Source organism: Fusarium oxysporum, chromosome 3 (assembly GCF_000149955.1).
Source record: "Fusarium oxysporum f. sp. lycopersici 4287 chromosome 3, whole genome shotgun sequence".
Lineage (NCBI taxonomy): Eukaryota > Fungi > Ascomycota > Sordariomycetes > Hypocreales > Nectriaceae > Fusarium > Fusarium oxysporum.
The window spans coordinates 1419640-1437971 of NC_030988.1; the positions used below are offsets into that span (position 1 = coordinate 1419640).

The window sequence follows — 18332 nt, forward strand, 5'->3', positions numbered from 1 at the left end:
GTTTCTGCAGCACGCCTCGACCTCGTCTCATAGGTACAATGCCCTCTCCCAGACTTTCTATCTATGTGCTTGCTGGTTAGTACGCCTCTGTTTTGGAAGATGTTGCTGAATGGTTGTACAATACACTCTTTTTGAACTCAGCGACTGAAAGATTATGTATATAACGATGGTAGGATGCGAAGATAGGTACGAATAACTAGATACTTGTATCTGACTAAATATGCCCTATACGAGATTTAATTTCTTCCCACTTACTAAACTTCTCCATAGTGACATTCGTAGTCGCCAAACTCCTTCGAATACCTTGAGAAATACTTTCATGGTAAAATAGTTGCGTCACACTTATAAGTTTGATATCTCCAGGTGCTTTAGTAGAACCATCAATAGGTACAAAAGCCTTGATTCCCGGAAAATCCGAAACCGCTTCAGTGCCATATAAGACCCTCTCAGATGGCATTTCGAGCTCCATCATATTACCATCATACCATGTAAGCTTAGGGTTCACCACCACTGTCGGAGGCGTCTGCCAATCCGCGGCGTCAGTTGCCTGTTCGGGATCGGGTTTGTAAAGAACAACTGATATCCCAGATGCTTGAGCCTCTAAAGTGTGAGGATGGGCTGGATTCCCTGTCGTCTCGGGCATTGCTCCAGTCTCTGGTATTTGGGAAGGTTCCGGCTCAAGAGCAACAAGACCTTTTGAGCTTGATGCCTTGTTCTCGCTTGTCTTTCTGTTACTGTCCAGACATGATAGTACAGGAGATATATGACACCCTTCGTCTTTGATTTCAAGCTCAGCTCCGCGAGGAACAACCAGTACTCTGGTTACTGGGGCCTTTGATGTCTGTGAGGAAGCTATAATGACTGATGATTGGGGAAAATTTGGTGTCCCTGGCGCCTCGGAAAGTGCTAGCGTCTCTGATGTACGGGAAAGGCCTGATTCCATAGCAACAAGACATCGTGTGCTTGATGCTTTGTTCTCGGTTATCTCTCTGATAATCCTCAGTTAGAAGAATACATACAGTGGCAATTTTCAATTTCCTCGGATCGCCGTTCCTGGTTGCAAAAATTCAAGAGGTAGGAGAGTTCTAACAACATATGTTTCAGGATTTCCAATAATGAAGCCGATATTGTCACTAAAGCTTTGAACATTTTGCTCGCGGGTTGATTTCTGACGAGATTTCAGACGCCAGTGGTTTCTTTTCGTCCCGATATTAGATAATGCGCAAATTTGATAAAGAAACGATAATAAATCAAAGGGTTCTGAACAGAGGCTTGGTAAGTCTTGGAGTAGTGTTGGCTTGATATCGATGCAGTCGCCATGGAGTTTGCTCGCTCCTCGGTGGTCCATCCTCTTAAGTAGTTACTTTTAGCACTAGTACTCTTGCCTTTCTTTCTTTTTCCCCTTCGGTTGAACGTACCCTTGCTTAGAGTTTTGCATCTCATTTATGCATGCCTGCGAACACCTTATCCATTACTACGCCCCACTCTTTGTCCTCGATGGTCAGTGACCTGGACCCCTGTAACGAAGGCCCGTGGGTTGGTTTCTTCTTCCGGCTATCGTCAGTCAGGGTAGGGGTGCTTCCGACCTGATCGTCTCAGATGTGGAGTAACTTGTATGATGGCCGAAAGCACGACTTCAATAGCTGTTTGGGTGCTTTGAGCCCACGGAGCCCGAAGGCAGTTACTATTTCGCTTAGCCCAATGGAGAGACACGGAGAGACGAACGGCCGGTTCAATTGAAAGCGTAGAGATGTAGAAAGCATAATCGCTGCAGCTGCTAATTCACATGCAACGATAGCCCTTCCTCTCGAAACACTACGCAACAGCAATCAGCTTTTATTGAAGTCCCTGCTGCACCGTAGTGATTTGTATACAATTACTATCTGGGAACATTCTCATTCTTGACTCGTAGCATTCTCACCCGGGTCGACCCAGCTTGAAGTATATGAGGAGGCTATCTGGAGTAACTCAACCACGACTTCCTCGTTTCAAGCTTCCGTGGTACAGCTCACGGTAGAAGAGCGCCGACCTTGGCATCAAAGTCCCAAGATGCATCCCAAATTATTATCAGCAGAAGAAGATAGTATCAAGGTCGCTAGCTAGACATTCAATGCAATTTGCCCTGCTATCGAAATTTATGTACAATTTGTATTAATATAGATCTGTGAATATTCACCATCCGCTGGAGTGGTATCCGCGGTTGGCCTCAACGGAAAAGTACTGCCTCTGGCTGCTCGAGTTCACATGCTCGCTCTTCATGCAAGGCCTCTCCGGGTACTGCTTCAAATTGGCCACATCATGTGATGTATGGTGTCGCTTGAGGACGGCATTGACTGTCGACGACTTCTGTTGTCGCTCCCAAAGGAGGTGACGTCGAAGAGACTCAGTCAACTCAGTCGCCAACATATTGCGACGAGTAGTGCGAGGTGACAACGCAGCTTGAGACTGGATTTGGTTGGGACCGGTCATGATGGGCTGAGCACTAGACCTAGGGACTTGATGGATAGGCTTAAGACCGGGTCCACGCATGCCCTTCATCATCAGAGGAGCATCGTCAGAGTCATTGGGTGAGGCACCCAGTGACGGGCCGTGGGCCATACGAGATCGTGGAATAGCTGAAGTCGATTGAGAAGCGTGGTTACCAAGAGTGCGTGCGCGATCGTTCTGGGCAAGCATGAGGGTAATGAGCGATCGTCGCGAGGTCAAGTTGGGCTTGGAATCCACTCGCTGGAGGAACTTGTCGTCCATGCTGGATTTGCCGCTCTCTTCCATCGAGTCCTCCCAGTCCGAAGAGTCGTCATCGTCATCGATGGCGCTCTCGTCGATGTAGTCGTCGGTGTCTGAGTCAACAGCTGCCTCATCATCAATTGTTCGTGTCATGACATTGTTGCTGAACGAGGCCTGCTTCTTGCGTGCAGAGAGCAGCGAGCCAGGTCGTGATGAAGCCATGGCGCTCTTGATTGAGCCGTCTTCTTCAGAGGAGCCACCGATCTGGAACACGGGCTTCTTGATGATGGGAATGATGGGCTTGCTGTTCCTGAGGCTCTGGTCCTGTTCACTAGACAAACAAGAGCCATCAAGCGCAAAGCGAGCGGGCTTCTTTGGTTGCACCACCTTGGCAGCAGGCGACGACTTGGGCTCAGGAATTGCGTCTGATGATTGAGCAGCACCAGGAATAGTTTGAGGAGGAGGGATCTGGGAAGGCGAAAAGCCACGCACGACAGTGGTTCGGGGAAGGCTTTGGGGCGAAGGTTGTGGCGAGCCCTCTGAAGCTGTGATGGACTTTACAGTCGATTGTGACTCAGTTGTAGTAGAACCGAATTGGCCCTGAGGAGGGGCTGGCAGAGGATTCTTGTCGGAGCTAATGTGGCGTTCGCGCTTGCTTCGAGTGCTGGCGCAAGAATCTTGACGTCGTACACGAGGATGGCCGATCTCAAGTGCGACTCAACAGTGCCAGATAGTTGAGGCAGATCTGATACCCTTGAGTCGGAAGGAAACTTTAGGGTGAGGGTTTGTGTAGGGAATGGTTGTCTACGAAAGGAGCTTTGAGAATAAGACAAGTTCGAAATTGAGAATGGAATAATGCAGCAATGGTGATAGACAGCTAAACATGCTGGCTGGGCACTCCCACTATATAAGTCAAACATGCCATTCGAGACACGTGGGTGTGAACCACCAGAAGCAAAAACAAAGAGGACGGTAGATGTCGCCCCTTGCAACTCAATGCATCTTCAATTGCTCAATCATATCTCTCACTGCGCCAAACCAGAAAGGGGCTTGTTTCTGGCTCGATTTTGACCTCCCGGGTAGGTTTCCCTGTCTGGTGACACCATCTTTATGGCTTTAGCGAATGCATGAAGCTTGGCACATCCCTGCATAAAGTAGTCTTGAGATAACAGCAACGGTAATTGGCTAAACTCTTGGACGAGGAATCAGCAAGAGGGCGGTACCCCGGGATATGAAGTAGAGGCACGTATATTCAAGCGTGGATACTGAGACATGGATAATCTCGTCTGTCGCTCAATTCGCTACATTTTCCAAATGCCGTGGTAGCTAAATACTTAGCAGTAATGGTCATCAACAGGGTCCGAACGGCGGCGCCGGATGCTTGCCCTGAATGCGGACCGCCCCCACCTCCCGTGTTCCATATGTAGATCTTCCCCATCATGCCGAATGGGGACTGGCATGCACACCAGATGTGAGCCATGGAGGCAAGTGGTACCTCGTCATGTTAGCGCAGTTTTCTCCCCCCTACTTGGCCATGGGGATCAGCTGCTAAACGCGCAGGCGCATCAACAGCAAGTCGAAGTTGACCTGGCTGGTCCGAGATGGCCCAGGGAGAGGTCTCGACTCACAACAGAGCAATGTACGTCACCTCTAGGCCCAGATAGCACTATCAGGCGAGAGCTGTTTATAACCCATTCAGACGGTCCGATGCGGGAATGAGTATTAGGTTGCAGCGCTATACGCGAGTCGCACTTTTACAACGTGCTGAAGTTGCAGGAAAAACATCAAGATAAATTTGCCGGGGCTCTCGGGGGCAGCGTACGGCATCTTGGCTACGACGCGATCCGGCTTCTTTGTCATTCAGATCAAGTAGAAGCGCGAGATTAGGTATTAAAACAGAGTCAGAACCTCTTCATTGGATCTAGATAGTTTCTTGAACATGACTCTCATGTTGATGAGGGTTCGAAATACTACCAGCCGTAACAATGCTCCTCTGAAGTTGCTGGAGCTTCATGCTGACTCCTCATCGCCAATTCCCCAGTCTCCACGTCGTGTCCGTTTCGCGCCAAAAACACGTACAGCCGCGCTGACGGGGCACGCTTGCACTAAAGACCATGAAGTTCCAAACTGTTTTTTTAATGAATGAGTTTTCATAAATTGTTTGACCAGAGTGTTGCGCCAACGAAAGGACAATTTTTTCAGGTAATTCCGAATTGCCAAAGGAACCTGCATGTTGGTTAGCTGAAAACTTCGAGGTCCTCACTCTTTAGTCTACACTACACATGTCGCCGTTCTGGTGTATCAACCCGGAAACTTCGTTGAGACGAAGCAAAGCTCGGACTTTTATAAAATCAAGCTTGTAGAAAATGTACGGCGTTGAAACTTACCTGGGTTATCAAACAATGATCGGACAACTCCATGAATGACTAATAAATGAGAGGGAAAAAAAAAGGGGGCGAGTAGCTATTAGCCGAGATTTAGCCGAAGAAAAAAACATCGCGGTCCGTCATATTTGACGCCAAACACGTATCCCATTATTATGCCATCAATGTCATGCTTCAACTGGTTCGCTAGCGCATTGCGCCCAGTGTCCCGAATATTTCGAATATTTTTCCACGAAAGGCATCCAACTGCGATCGATCACTATCCTCCCACCCCTGAGCAACTCCACAGCCAGAAGCAAGCATTCATCGATTCCATCGACCACGATGCTGTTTGCCGACTGGCTTCGCGATATAACAACGAAGAGTTATGCCACATCTTCGACTCTAAAGGGCAGTCGCAATGAAGTCATACGGCTCTACACTTCGCAATCAAGGGAGGCCAAGTCAGACGCTATCCTGAATCCGTCAGTAGCTCGAGGATGGGCGGGGTAAATGAGGGGTCGGCTGTCTGTCGCCTCCAAATGATTTCATCTTATCTCATCCATTGTGTGATCTCATGCTCACAAAACGCGTAAAATAATAATAATAATAAAAGAGTGTGAAATTCAGCACTGTAGCAACATGCATCACAAACAAAGTCCAATTTCCCAAATACCTTTCTCCTGGAAGATATAGACGTCCCGTTCCGCTCCGTCAGGTATCCTGTCAATAACCGTCAGGTCTGAAGTAACGTCATAGTCTGCACAATCACTTTCTACAGGGCATTGGACCTCTCAAGAAGAAAGTACGCGAATGCACGTCAAAGCTTTTAATGCAAAATGGCTCGTGCCGGCCCGCATGCGAACGCCAACGATACTTCAGGGTAGTTCCATGGCTGCTCGAATATTCCTCATATGATCAGCAGACGTAGGAAGTGTCGAAATACCTCATCGATAATAATCATGCGAGTGAGCGGGAGAATTGCCAGTCAACGGGTATATTGTTTGAAACTAATGTCTCAATGAAGCATTTTTTCCCTTTTGGCACCAGTGGTGTAGGGTAGTCGTCGTGTGACATGATCATTGGCCGACATGACGTCATGGTCGATAATGAACCGACACTGCGCGGGGTATGAGGGAATTACTGGATGATCACATTATCAACCATATGCTCAAGCTGATCACCTGGCTCTGGCCTCGATATGCAGGGCCCCGATATGCAAGAAATCCCGTGCCGCTTGGGAGATATCATACCCTAAGTCTGATGACACGTGCTGACCCGCTTACTTGGTTTCGTTACCTCCGCCCCCCGACCTCCCAAAAAAATTCCACTCCTTCATCCCACGATGGTACCTTTATTGAATCAACTGTCACGGCTGTTGTATGCGACACATATCCTATGATCGTATGTCGTTAAATCGCGTCATTTAACTTCGTTTCCCATACACATCGGGTCTTAATACTAGATATGTTTTTGGATAAGGGTTCACGCGAGATTTGCCACGATCGGATTCCTGTACTTCAGCAGCCGCTCACAAGTGGACATTTTGTACAGGCTCGTAAGGAGTATGCTTCCCGATCCTTGATTCACAACGCAATCGCTAATGTTTTTAGCTATAACAAGCTTCCTACCGACGATGTATTACTCAAGGTTCAAGAGAAAGTTGAGGAGCACACTCTGCAGTTAGAACTGCTCTTTAAACGATTCGGAGTCGAAGATCTTTTTGCCGTGTGGGTTCTGCACAGCCATTTCAAAGTTCCGGACGGGTTCAATCTGGTTGGACAGACAGAAACCTTCGATGGACGTCGTTGCTATTGGACAAAAAGAATTGCGAACAATACGCTCGACTCTATCGGAGTCTGTGCCCAGAAGATCATGTTCAACGAAGAAAAAGGCTGGGTTCCTTGCGAACTCCGTGAAAGCTCAGCGCCTGACCTGAGTCAAGTGGACCCTCAGTTCTTTCTGGAAGTCCGCGACTACTTGAACAAACATGATCTTATTTCGACTCTTGGACTTGAGTGTATCGTACCAGAGCTATATTTATCCGATACATTGGAGTTTCGTCTTCCCAATGACGAATTGCTCCTAGTTCCATTGAAACCCACTGAAGTGGCATCTCTGCGAGCCAACTATTCCACAGCAACAACAAATTACAGGTGGTCGGACCAAGGCTGTATCAAAAATTATTGTATACCCGATGAAAACAAGAAGCATCCTGACAAGCCAAATGATTTCCCGTTGCGAAAATTCCAGATCAGCATTCCCAGCCTTTTTCAAGAACAATATTCTCGGATTTGTGTGGCTAAAACTTGATTAATTGTTGTGAATCGTGGGCAGTTCGTCCAAGGCTCCAAACATGGTCATGTCTTGATAAAGAATCACACGAAGATGATTGGGCCCCGGGAGGTCGGGAAGAATTGCCAACGCTGCATGTGGGTAGAGGGAACCGATTGTACCCATTGCAATTTCCAGGCTTTTCCCTCTGTCTTTCCAGACTTTTTCAGCGGATTGAGGGATGTCCTTCCATTCAATGCCTGCAGCTTAGTTAGTGTATATGAGAAAGCTTTCAAGGGTGAATATACCTTGTTGATAAGGCTTTTGTTTAAGATGTGAATCAACAAGATTTTGTTCAAAAAGGTTTCGAAAGGCTTCGTCTTTAGGTGGAAAAAATACTAAACTTGAATACTGGTGTGTCGGAATAGGTTTGGCGAGAACTGCAATCGGCAATAAGTCGGACATTTTTTTGTTTAAGTAGTCTATAGCTTTTTCGGTGTGAATAATGGCATATTGACGCTCTGAAACTTCTCTGCGCTCTGGGCCTTCAGTATATGTGAAAAGATTTTTGAGGTCGAACGTACCTTGGGTGACACTAGTGAGATGGCCGACATTTGGAGTTGGCCGCTCTTGATGATATTTTCCTGTGTTTCCAGCGATTGGCGCTTCGGCATGGGACTCGACGACCGTTTTCGCCCTCTTCTGCGAGGGCTGGGCTGCGTAGATGTCTCCTTCGTTCGCTACGTTCTCATTGTCCTCCCCTTTCCTCCCCAAATCCGTTGTTGAGTGGCTGTCTTCTTCGCTCCTGCAATTTTCAATGTGACTCTCATCACTGGCTGGCTGTTGCACATGTGTTTGAATTTGTGGGAGATGCGAAGATAATGATGTCTCTTCATCTTCTGCGGACCCAAGCGATGCGAGGAAATGGTGAAAGCAGCAGGTGTTATCATCGTCTGCCACATCGGCACTAACAGATGAAGCGCGCAGAGATTCGCCAACTAAACGTGTTAACCATCGATGCTCTCAACTAATGATGAGAACGGATGTACCTGGATCATTATCTGACACCTTTTTCCTCTTCTTGCTGGCAAGCTCATTGTTTCGAGCCTCTATATCCTTCTTAAATTTCTGGAAGTCTACTTATGGTGAGATTGAGGGTTTTCACTTTCAGCAGACAAAAACATACCTGAAAAGTCTTGCTCCACGAGATCAATGACATGCGCATTCTTGATAGCCGTGACAAATCTTTCCTGGCGCAAGTAGGGCTCAAGGTGGTTGTTCTCTATACATTGCCGAAGAAATTCGTGAATGAATTTGATCTCATCATCGGTAAGATGTTTGATTTGAAGAACAGTGAGCGTTATGCCGAGAAACACCAGTTCAATGAGTCCGAATTTCTTAAGCTCCGATCGTATAACAGGATTTCTCTTTCGCTGCTCCTCGTCGTCTTTTTTGATTTCAGTTTCTTGATATATAAATACGAAAAGATTTCGCAACCGATTTGTATGATTCGCTTCGACTATTCTCGAACGCAATTGATCGGAGGTAAAGCGAAACCAGACAGTAATCTCCAGACTCCTTTTCCAATTTCCTATTGTCTTGATCAAATACTGGTGGTCAGCTACAGAACCAGTGAGGTGTATTAAACCTTTCTGAAATTGGTCGACCTCAGACGATAGCTCTTTCAGAGGATACTTGCCCATAGCGGGGGTCGAGAGGGAAAAAAAACCTGATGGGGGACAAGAGGGTAAAAAACCTGACGGGGGACAAGAGGATAAAAAAGCCTGACGGGGGACAAGAGGGTAAAAAACCTGATGGGGGACAGGAGGGTATAAAAGCCTGACGGGGGACAAGAGGGTAAAAAACCTGATGGGGGACAGGAGGGTATAAAAGCCTGACGGGGGACAAGAGGGTAAAAACCTGACGGGGGACAGGAGGGTAAAAAAGCCTGACGGGGGACAGGAGGGTATAAAAGCCTGACGGGGGACAAGAGGGTAAAAGAACCTGACAGGGGTCGAGAGGGAAAATAACCGGACGGGGGCATGACAAGGGCGTTGGCTATGGAGAGATCAGCGACATCCCTGCTGCCTGGTTCTGCAACCCTGTTCCCTCAGCCGCTAATCTTAGAACGTACCTCCGATCAGCCTAATGCAAACCTGGCACTAGCGGCCCCCCACAACGAACTTCAACAACTCGAAGTTGATGAAGTCGTTGTCCTGGAACTCCAGATGTTTTCTATGTAGGTTAAACTCGTAGTGACAACAAGAAGGAATAGACCGTGAAACGACGAGGCTGTATTGTAAAAGATCACCATTCTCTTTTGAGGCAAAGGACGGATGCAGTAGCACGCGCGACTTGTTGGACGTTCTCTCTAGACCCCTGCGAATGCAATGCAGGTTTGCGAATGGGAAGTAGTTGCAGGGTACGAGAGAACGGAATGCAGCCATGGCTGGCTGGGATGGGGACGGTTTGGGATGATCCAACAGCCTCGTCTGAGCAGAGAGCCCAGGGCTTCTCGCGGGGATACGGATAGTATCCCCATGTCTAGGCAGCTGCAGCCTCACCGGTCTGCAACTGGCACGACAGGCCGATGGAGCAGGTAGTCAACAATCCAAGGAAGTTGCAAGGGATAAGGGAGATGAAACATTGCTTCTTCTTTGCCAGTCCATTTGTCAGTCCATTTGCCAGTCCATTTGCCAGCCCGTTTGCCAGTCCATTTGCCAGCCCGTTTGCCAGTCCATTTGCCAGCCCGTTTGCCAGTCCATTTGCCAGCCCGTTTGCCAGTCCATTTGCCAGCCCGTTTGCCAGTCCGCTTGCCAGCCCTTTTGCCAGCCCTTTTGCCAGTCATTCCAAGACCTATTCACCATCCATAACGGCGATCTACTAGCCATACTTGCTTTCCTGCCCAAAACTCAGCATGCCATCCGGATCTGAATGCTTCTTTTGCATGAAGACGGTGAAAGGCCACTTCAAGAGACATGTCGGGACGCACGACAAAAGCCACAAAGAAGAGGAGGTCTTCGAGATGCACAGATTAGTTGCGAACTTCCTTGCAGACCCTAGTCATCACCAGATGGCAGCTCCATTCAAGCAAGCGATCATGAAAGCAGGTGGCCTCTCAACCCTGGAGATTAAAGACAGGATACCATATGCCTATAATGGTCCTTATTTGTTCCCCGCAAACCAGTGCCGGAATGCAGCGATTACTGATGAACAAATTTTCAATAACGCTTTGGACGACTTCAATATATACAAGACGAAAGTTTACTCTGTCAATAAACCGGAGGCTCCAGAAAATCCTCCTATGTTGGCAGATGTTGTGCACCAGCTTTACAGGCCTGACCCGGCCAATGCGAAGTATGCAATGAATATTGGTTGCGGACAATGGGTAAAGAGGCCTACTTTTCTTGATGATGAGTTAACTAAATCAGGAATGCAAAGTACTTGCAACATAACACCCCCAGGCACTTTGACGGACTTGCATATTGGTGAGTAGGAAAGCTGATCTTAAAAATTGGTTATGACTGAATGGCTGATCTGGTGAGTAGACCAAGGCAATCATGTTGTAACAGCTCTTGGGTTGGGATGCGTCAAAATCTGGGCACTATACCCTCCAACTGAGCACAACCTCGCCGTTTGGAAAAAATATCGAAATTCCCGAAATATCTTCCGGGACTCAGTAGAGGAGCTGGAGGATGGCAAAGTGTGTGTCCAGACTACAGACAGGGCAATCTACCTTGGGCCAGGTTGTCTGCATACTACATACACTTTGAAAGGTGGCATAGTTCCTGGAATAAACTACACCACAGAAAATTGTCTGGATGTCATCCTGGATCTTATACAGACCGAAGTGGATTACTTCCAAAGACTTGCGCCCGCGGACATACAGCCCCTACTGGAGACTCTCATTTTGTGCCTTGCACCAGCCTCTGGGAAACGTGACAAGGCACTGGAAGCTGTCTGCAAAGTTTTAAAAATGGGCCAGTTGAAGAAGCAGTTGAAGGATCACAACGAATTGTACAAAGTAATGAAGACTGAGGTGGAAACCGAGACTGATTGCTCTCATTGCGGCAAGCGGTGGAGGAGCCATTGGAGCTGAACTTCGACGGAGAAGCTTCAGGAATCTGGTGTAAGGATCGAGACTTGGAGAATGTTGAGATGAGAAAATACCCGGATGGACCTGGGCAGTTGGTTGTGTAGTTAGCACAGATTACCGCCATAGACGCTGTTCTTATTTTTATGAGTTCATACAGAAGATACTAGTTCCGACTTCCAAGATCTAGCTTCTTTTGATTCTATTAACTTGATGCGGTGGTATTAAGTAATATACCTTTCACTGCAACGTGTATCGAAGTACACACATCGCCGAAGATGCTACGTATGTCATTACTCGTGCTGGCTGGATTCATGTCTTGATCCCTTGGAGATAACGTCTACACAAACGTCTGCGATGTTGCTCAATCGAAATCGGCTAGTGCGTTTTGTCTGTACCCCGCCGCCCGCCTACAGGCCCAGCGTCGGTTGTTATCGCGATGAACACCTGCTAATGACAAATGCCCGCTAGCGAAATATGTCAGGGACAAGGGGGGCATTACCGTTGATAGATGACACTGTATACATGACGACCTGGAGGCAACACCATGCCGCTAACAGCCCCGTGCGCCAACCTTGTTCAGCATCCTGGTTATGTATTGTAGAAGACCGTCCGCACAAACAGGGTGTGGCGAGACACTATCAAAGACCCCTGTCGCGCGGGTCCAAGCTTGGAGCTGAAATGGCATTCGAGGCACGAACGGCACACCCCACGCTTTGTGGGTTCTGAGACGTCGCCTTGCCTTATGGGGCAGAAGTGCGCGAATATGGATTCGGACAAGCAACCAACAGCACGCGGCCATGCTACCCTCCATGGATGCAGAAAGGAAAATCAACATCATCCCCTTGATAGCAGAATGTACGTAATTTCTGCAAACGAGGGGTCAATCCCGTCCCTCCGGTTTCCCCGGTCTAATACAAAGCAAGGACATTGACTTAAAATGCTGTGCAGCCTGACAAGGCAGCCGGGTGGCTCGCATGACGCAGCACCTCTCCAAATTCCACAAGTTCTCAGCCTGATTTCGAAATGGCCAACATCCAATATTCATTTCCAACTGGTACTGTCTTACAAACCCCTTCTTTTCTCCCTTCTAGGTCTCCTCAGCATTGCCCGCCTTGGTCTGTCTAACGTTGTCATCAGCTCTGCCGAAATGCTCCCACGCCGCACCTGCGCAACTACATGGCAATCCCGATCGCCACTATCGTGAACTCGATACTTACCCTCCCGTTCTAGTTCATCTCCGACAGCAACAGCAGCCCCAAAACCCGCCACAATATCAGTATTTGCTACGGCAGTACCAACAGCAACGTCCTCCGTGCGGCTCAAGAGATCCTCCTATACAACGAGATACTACCGAGGATGGATGTCGACCCAAATCAACGGGCCATGTGCCAGAAGGAACGTCTTCAACACATCTGCCAGCTCCCTCGCTCCTAACTCCTGCTGTGCCCGGCGCATACCCAGATAATACACCGCAACACATGAATTACGAAGACGCGCCTTCTATGCCCCCAACCCCGGATGTCTATAGCGCGCCTACTTCCGTAACCCGTCAGACGTCCCGCGAGCAGCTTCAAGATTGTTCCCTAAACACCTTTGAACCCTTGTCTGGTGGGCATCCGTCGGCAAGAAAGAAAAGGAAGCGAGTTAGTCAGGTATGAGCGTCTTGGGAGTGGAAGCGAGCAAGTTCTAACTGGAGACAGGCATGCAACAGGTGCCGACAGCTGAAGGTCAGGTGCGACGGCGTGGTGCCATGTGAGAGATGCAAAAGAATGAGGGCGAATTGCATATACAGCGAACACAGACCAAAACTGTATGTCTCGCGGAAATCCTCATTGACTTTGAAGGAAAACTCTAATACGTTTAACAGGATGGATCAGGCTCAAGCCGACATTGTACAAGGCCCCAGTTCTGCTCAGACTTCGCTTGACTCGATTATATCCCAACTGGAGCCAGCAAATCAGAGATTGAACAAGACGGAGTCCCACGTGCCTAAGGATATTGCGACATCAGCTGCCAAGGCTGGATCGCCAGTGGGGGGTGAGTGCACGCGGCCGCCAACATCGCCTTACTTTGACAAAGGCGCTTCTGCAGTTCGATGCTACAATGACGCCCATCGCGATCACCCGTCCTCAGAGCCTATGCCACTGCGCATGATGGCTGAGGAAGAGATGGAGGTAGAGCCAGGCCCACCCGTTCCCCCTGGTGAGCCCGCGATTCCAATCAACCATACGACTCTGGCAGGCCTGCTGTTGGAATGGCCTTCCATTCGGGAGCTTACAAAACATCACGTTGAGCGCGAAGGTGTTCGATACATTAGCGAATATCCCATCAGCCAAGAACAGAACAGAGGCGTTCTGATATTGTATGGTCGAGGTGAAGATTCCCACCCTTCACAACATGTTAGAGAACCAACCGACCATGGCAACTTGGATGTGGCCGACGATTTATCCGATATGGCATCTCCTTCGCCCGCAGCTGATTGGGGCCAGCTCGGTGGACTGAGTCCTCCAGACCAAGTGGAATACAAGGGAGGTGTTTTGGTTGATGGCAATCCTGATTTCTCTGAGCTCAAAGTTTGGGCGTACGTGGAGAGTTTTAAGGAAAACATTCTCAACATGCACCCTATTATTCAACCCAAGCTCTTGGATTATTGGGTGAGACATTTTCTAGAAAACCTCACAGCGTCACAACCGCGCTCAGCAAAGTCACAAATCCACAAGCCCAACATGGCCGTTGCAGGCTCAAAGAGAAAACGACCGCCAGGGCTGGATGATTTCGAGCCACCCACACCAGCGCCACCACGTACTTGTCGACCAGATCGGTCCATCCACACCGCTCTAATTCTCACGGTTCTGGCTTTGGGTAAAGTTTGCCTTCACCGTGATAACGTGCCTGATGTCGTCCATCTTACAGAGCCTCTTCCCCATGGAAGCCCTGCCCTCCGCAATGGAGCCATTCCACCTCCGCCCAATCAAGGCTCCCTTCTAGTGTACTCATCTCATTCCCATTCATCAGGTTTGCCATCACCTAAAGAGCAAGACCGGAACATTCATAGTCGTCGATCCTCTATCCATGGCACAGATGCTTTCCGCTCTGGCTACAGTCTTAAGAAGAACTATGAGGTAATTCCTGGCCTGGAGTACTTTGCATATGCTACGGATATCCTTGGCAACCACGCCGGCGCGTACAACAACATGAAAAATGTGTACGCTAACATCTTTGCCGGGCTGTATCATGGCCAGCTGGGCAGACCAATGGAGAGCTTTGCTTTCATCCACAGGGCCAGCCACAAGCTTCAAGTCATCATGAGACCGTAAGTGTTGTGAGTTTTAGTAGAACACAGATCAGGAGTGGCTGACAATATTGCAGGAGCTTGGACAAAATGCGACGAATCAAGCGTAACAGCGAGTTCATCCAGGAAACCAAGTATAACCAACTTGCTCTCACGTTCTGGACTTGCCTGCAGCTCGAGAGTGATCTCATTGCAGAGATGCAACTTCCCCCATCAGGACTGCTCTCGTATGAAGATGACATGCCGCACCCTAACATGAGTCTCTTGGAAGGTTTCAACCAGCGCATCTTGGACAGCTACCCAGGTCAGCTATACTTGCGTACCCACCTCAACAGCATCCACCGAATGTTTTACGCTCCTGAAGATCCGGCCAAACCTGGCAAAGATAAGTTCCGCAATGTCGGTGTCGTGTCTGATGCTGTCTCGGGTATGCATTGGGTTGCCCCCAGCTTTGCATTCAGAGAGGATGATCCCCCTGCAGATGATATTCTGGCAGCAAGACTGCGGGCAAAGTACTGGGGAGCTCAGGTGATCACTTATCGCCCATTCATCCGACAAATTCTGCAGTTCTCGCACTCAATTAAGAATCATGCATCGAGCCCCAACTTTCCCAGCGTCAGCTCCGAATTTCGACAGGACATCACAGCACCTGTTATTCATCCCAAGGCCAGAACGCATGGCGATGTCGATCCTCAAGTCGTTGAATTGGCTAAGAAGGGTATTAAAGCGCTCATTGAAAGCACCCGTGCTTTCCACGGTCTGGGAGATAGGAGGCCGATCATCACCAATATTTTTGGCACAGCTCACGCGTAAGTCTTTCATCTTCAACTGATGCACCTGAAACTAACCACGCTCTAGGCAATGGGGCAACCTGTTGATTCTGTCCGCTGCATTCCGTGACCCAATCCTTCACACCTACGTAGATGAGGAACTACTCCGAACACTGTTCCACAAGACGATCCAGTTTTTGCGACAGTCGGCAACGGCAACGAGCGCACTTCGAACAGACATGCACATCCTTGAAGGCCTACAGAGAGATCTTTTTCAGCTACGATCTGAGGACCAACTCGAGCTTCTCGAGCGGCACAAGCGCACCTGGCTACCATACTCCAAGACCTGTTCCCATGCCCGCGCCGCCTCAGACACCCCATCAGATGGGCGATCAAGGGCACCCACGATCTATGCCCCATCGTTGGCCGATGAATATTTCCTATCGTGACTTGGAGATCAGTCCGGAGGACTCATTAAAGTCGTATCGTAATCATCATCATGACATGGCGTTTTGGAAATGATTAATTAGATTACGAAGGAGTGCCATTGCTCCAAAGGAAGGGCGACTTCTGTGTCGACCAAATTTGGAACAAATCGGGGGTCATCGAATGGCACTTGCTATTTTTCTTCTTCTTTTTTATCAAGGTAATTTCGCGCTACTATACTTAGAATGAGGCCTGAATATTTGTTCTCTCTATTCATATAACATGTCAGCCTCCTCAAAATGGACAAGCCGTCTGTCTAATTACATTGATCTTGACCCCATGTCCGTCAGGTCGGCCCCAACCGCCAAGGCATGACAGAATCGCACAGCAAAACACATTGAAGTCACAACCAGTCCGTGTGTGAATGACATGCACTGACTTGACCGAGGAGCTTTCTACACAGTCTCAAGAAGACTGCGAGCAAGGCCGGCATAGAAGCAGCTTGCAATATGTGCATTCCCAGATCATCCCATGTAATGCCAGAGCGGCAGTGTTGACAAATCCACTGGACCAGAGTATTGTCAGATTTGATCATCCGAAACTGGTGGGCACAAGCGTTGGCCATATTTCCGCAGATGTAGTGGTTTGTGTGTTTCGTAAAGGAGGCTAATAATGCCGAGGAAGAAATACTTGGTAATATGGGAGTGGCTGCGTGCGAAGTATGGTTGAAAATACCTCGATGTTGTATGGCAGTCAATGATACTCCAAAACTGAAGTGAGAAATTGCGAGAATCTTGGACGGATGAATTGTGTGAGGTGAAGCTGAGATTCAGGGTGATGATCCAAGTTAGGAAGGGAAAGAGCTCATGAGTATTTTGGGGATTCGGAATATTTTATATGTATAGAAACGAGAGAAGATTCGGAACGAGACTGACCATCTAAGGTTGTTGTTTCCAGGCGGTTTCGGAATATGAGTGAAGGTCATGGACCGTGAATTAGAATGGCTAGGAACGAGGATCGAGCAAAAGGCGGTGATAACGGAAAGGGGGCGTCGATGCCGGATGAGGTGCCACGGAAAGGAAGGAGGAGAGGAAGAGAACAAGCAAACATAATCTCGGGTCAAGGAGTAGGGGAAAGCGACGCGCGGTAGCACTAGACCATGGATGCTTGGATGAATGGAACGACAAGGCTAGTACTGAAGTATACGTCTTGCCTTTTGCAATGAACCGTTGGGAGTCTGGGGACCTTGACTGTTGTGCCAGCCAAGACGAATGATATAGTCATCCCACATCAACAATCCGTGATATTTCATGGTGAAATAATAAGCTGGACTCTTGATACTCAAGATACTAAGTAATTGTCTAGTTCCAATACATACAAGAGCAGCATATCGCACAACTTGCCCACAATACTGCCCGCTCTCCAGGTTCCCCCTCGTTGGTGATACTCTTTGTAGTCTTCCAATTCTCACTGGTGCCTGCCTGGTCATTTCAAGAGCCACGGAGGGAGTCTTTCGGGAAAGGATTAGATACATCACAAGTATTTCCGTTACTCTGTTGTGGATTACTGTCAAGTCATGACGTTTTCCCATAAGGAGTGTCATGTCCAACCAGCAAGGCCCCTGAACCACCTGAGCTTCCACGTAATGCCAGACAAGGGAGTGCTAGTTTCCGCTTCTGCGTCTCCATCTAAATCATGATCGTGTTCCTGGTCTCTTATGGTGGTATATCAGTACCCCGACTAACTTTCGTGAGCTCAGTTCACCCGCTTACACGACTTAGAAGCACGGTACGCGGTACGCCGGGGCTCCACAATACACTTTAGGGGATGCTGCTCCGTTCATTGTGGATGCAGCGGCCAATTGACCCGTGCATGTGAGCGTTGTCAGCAGTGGCGCTCCGCTCAATCTGTTTTGAGAGGTAGGAAAGTCCATCGGGGAAGCGGTCGACCCATCCGTCGCCGCTGGGTGGCACCTCGGCTGCCGGGATGACCGACCGATCCTTCGACTGATGGCCGGATTCGGGTAGAACGACGTCAATTCCGCCCCTGTTGCTTTTGCTAGAACCCCCACCTACCCTTTTAGGTGTTTGTGGGTGCCCCGCACTCACGCGTAACTGCGCATTGCGAACGACAGAACTCGGTGCAAGCAATGACGGGATGCTCAATTGTCTTTTCATCACATTCTGATTGCCGCTCAAAAAGTAATGAAGCCCAAGCAAGCGTTGCCGCAACTACCCAATCATGAAGCGGTAGAGATACACAGAAGAAATTGTAGCTAGCCCTGCCAATTCTCTCCCAAGCTTACCCCTCCACCAGCAAAATGCAACCGAGGCCATGAGATAAGTTGACAGCGAGAACCTTGGAACATCGCTTATCAAGGAAGA

General features: G+C 48.7%; 6 protein-coding genes across 11 annotated transcripts; 3 read left to right on the forward strand and 3 right to left on the reverse strand.

The window, feature by feature from the left end:
- Window positions 1–90: 90 nt before the first annotated feature.
- Window positions 91–1394, reverse strand: FOXG_21042 (uncharacterized protein). The gene is made up of 2 exons (XM_018401385.1): window positions 1020–1394; window positions 91–969 (listed from the first exon to the last, which is right to left on the reverse strand). Exons 1-2 carry the CDS (start codon window positions 1147–1149, stop codon window positions 215–217), a joined length of 885 nt encoding a protein of 294 aa, XP_018252128.1. The 5' UTR covers window positions 1150–1394; the 3' UTR covers window positions 91–214.
- Window positions 1395–1804: 410 nt separating this feature from the next.
- FOXG_12610 (uncharacterized protein) lies at window positions 1805–3682 on the reverse strand. The gene has a single exon (XM_018392431.1). It carries the CDS (start codon window positions 2947–2949, stop codon window positions 2173–2175), a length of 777 nt encoding a protein of 258 aa, XP_018252129.1. The 5' UTR covers window positions 2950–3682; the 3' UTR covers window positions 1805–2172.
- A 2568-nt stretch (window positions 3683–6250) lies between these two features.
- Window positions 6251–9424, reverse strand: FOXG_12611 (uncharacterized protein; the record flags this gene model as incomplete). Of its 6 annotated transcripts, XM_018392435.1 has the most annotated exons (6): window positions 6721–7624; window positions 7673–7896; window positions 7949–8362; window positions 8414–8500; window positions 8551–9120; window positions 9313–9424. In XM_018392435.1, the coding sequence occupies 4 exons, from the start codon at window positions 9065–9067 to the stop codon at window positions 7847–7849; spliced, it is 1068 nt and encodes a 355-aa protein (XP_018252133.1). In that variant the 3' UTR covers window positions 6721–7624; window positions 7673–7846. The 6 variants fall into 6 exon arrangements, with proteins under 6 accessions (XP_018252132.1, XP_018252130.1, XP_018252133.1 ...); XM_018392432.1 differs by lacking the exon at window positions 9313–9424 and having other exon boundaries at window positions 6421–7624; window positions 7673–7903; window positions 8551–9162; XM_018392436.1 differs by lacking the exon at window positions 9313–9424 and having other exon boundaries at window positions 8551–9170.
- An 857-nt stretch (window positions 9425–10281) lies between these two features.
- Window positions 10282–11463, forward strand: FOXG_21043 (uncharacterized protein; the record flags this gene model as incomplete). The annotated part of the gene is made up of 2 exons (XM_018401386.1): window positions 10282–10852; window positions 10913–11463. The coding sequence occupies 2 exons, from the start codon at window positions 10282–10284 to the stop codon at window positions 11461–11463; spliced, it is 1122 nt and encodes a 373-aa protein (XP_018252136.1).
- Window positions 11464–12483: 1020 nt separating this feature from the next.
- Window positions 12484–16026, forward strand: FOXG_12612 (uncharacterized protein; the record flags this gene model as incomplete). The annotated part of the gene is made up of 6 exons (XM_018392438.1): window positions 12484–12514; window positions 12598–13112; window positions 13161–13270; window positions 13328–14773; window positions 14830–15561; window positions 15611–16026. The coding sequence occupies 6 exons, from the start codon at window positions 12484–12486 to the stop codon at window positions 15969–15971; spliced, it is 3195 nt and encodes a 1064-aa protein (XP_018252137.1). The 3' UTR covers window positions 15972–16026.
- Window positions 16027–16230: 204 nt separating this feature from the next.
- On the forward strand, window positions 16231–16323 carry FOXG_21044 (uncharacterized protein; the record flags this gene model as incomplete). Its single annotated transcript, XM_018401387.1, has 1 exon — window positions 16231–16323. The coding sequence occupies one exon, from the start codon at window positions 16231–16233 to the stop codon at window positions 16321–16323; it is 93 nt and encodes a 30-aa protein (XP_018252138.1).
- Between the last annotated feature and the right edge of the window lie 2009 nt (window positions 16324–18332).

Bases quoted from the DNA above. Each gene is read 5' to 3' on its own strand.
- FOXG_21042 (XM_018401385.1), bottom strand. From the start codon at position 1,149: ATGTTCAAAGCTTTAGTGACAATATCGGCTTCATTATTGGAAATCCTG. The intron at 970-1,019 runs GTATGTATTCTT...CCGAGAACAAAG, and splicing joins GGAAATTGAAAATTGCCACT to CATCAAGCACACGATGTCTT.
- FOXG_12610 (XM_018392431.1), bottom strand. From the start codon at position 2,949: ATGGCTTCATCACGACCTGGCTCGCTGCTCTCTGCACGCAAGAAGCAG.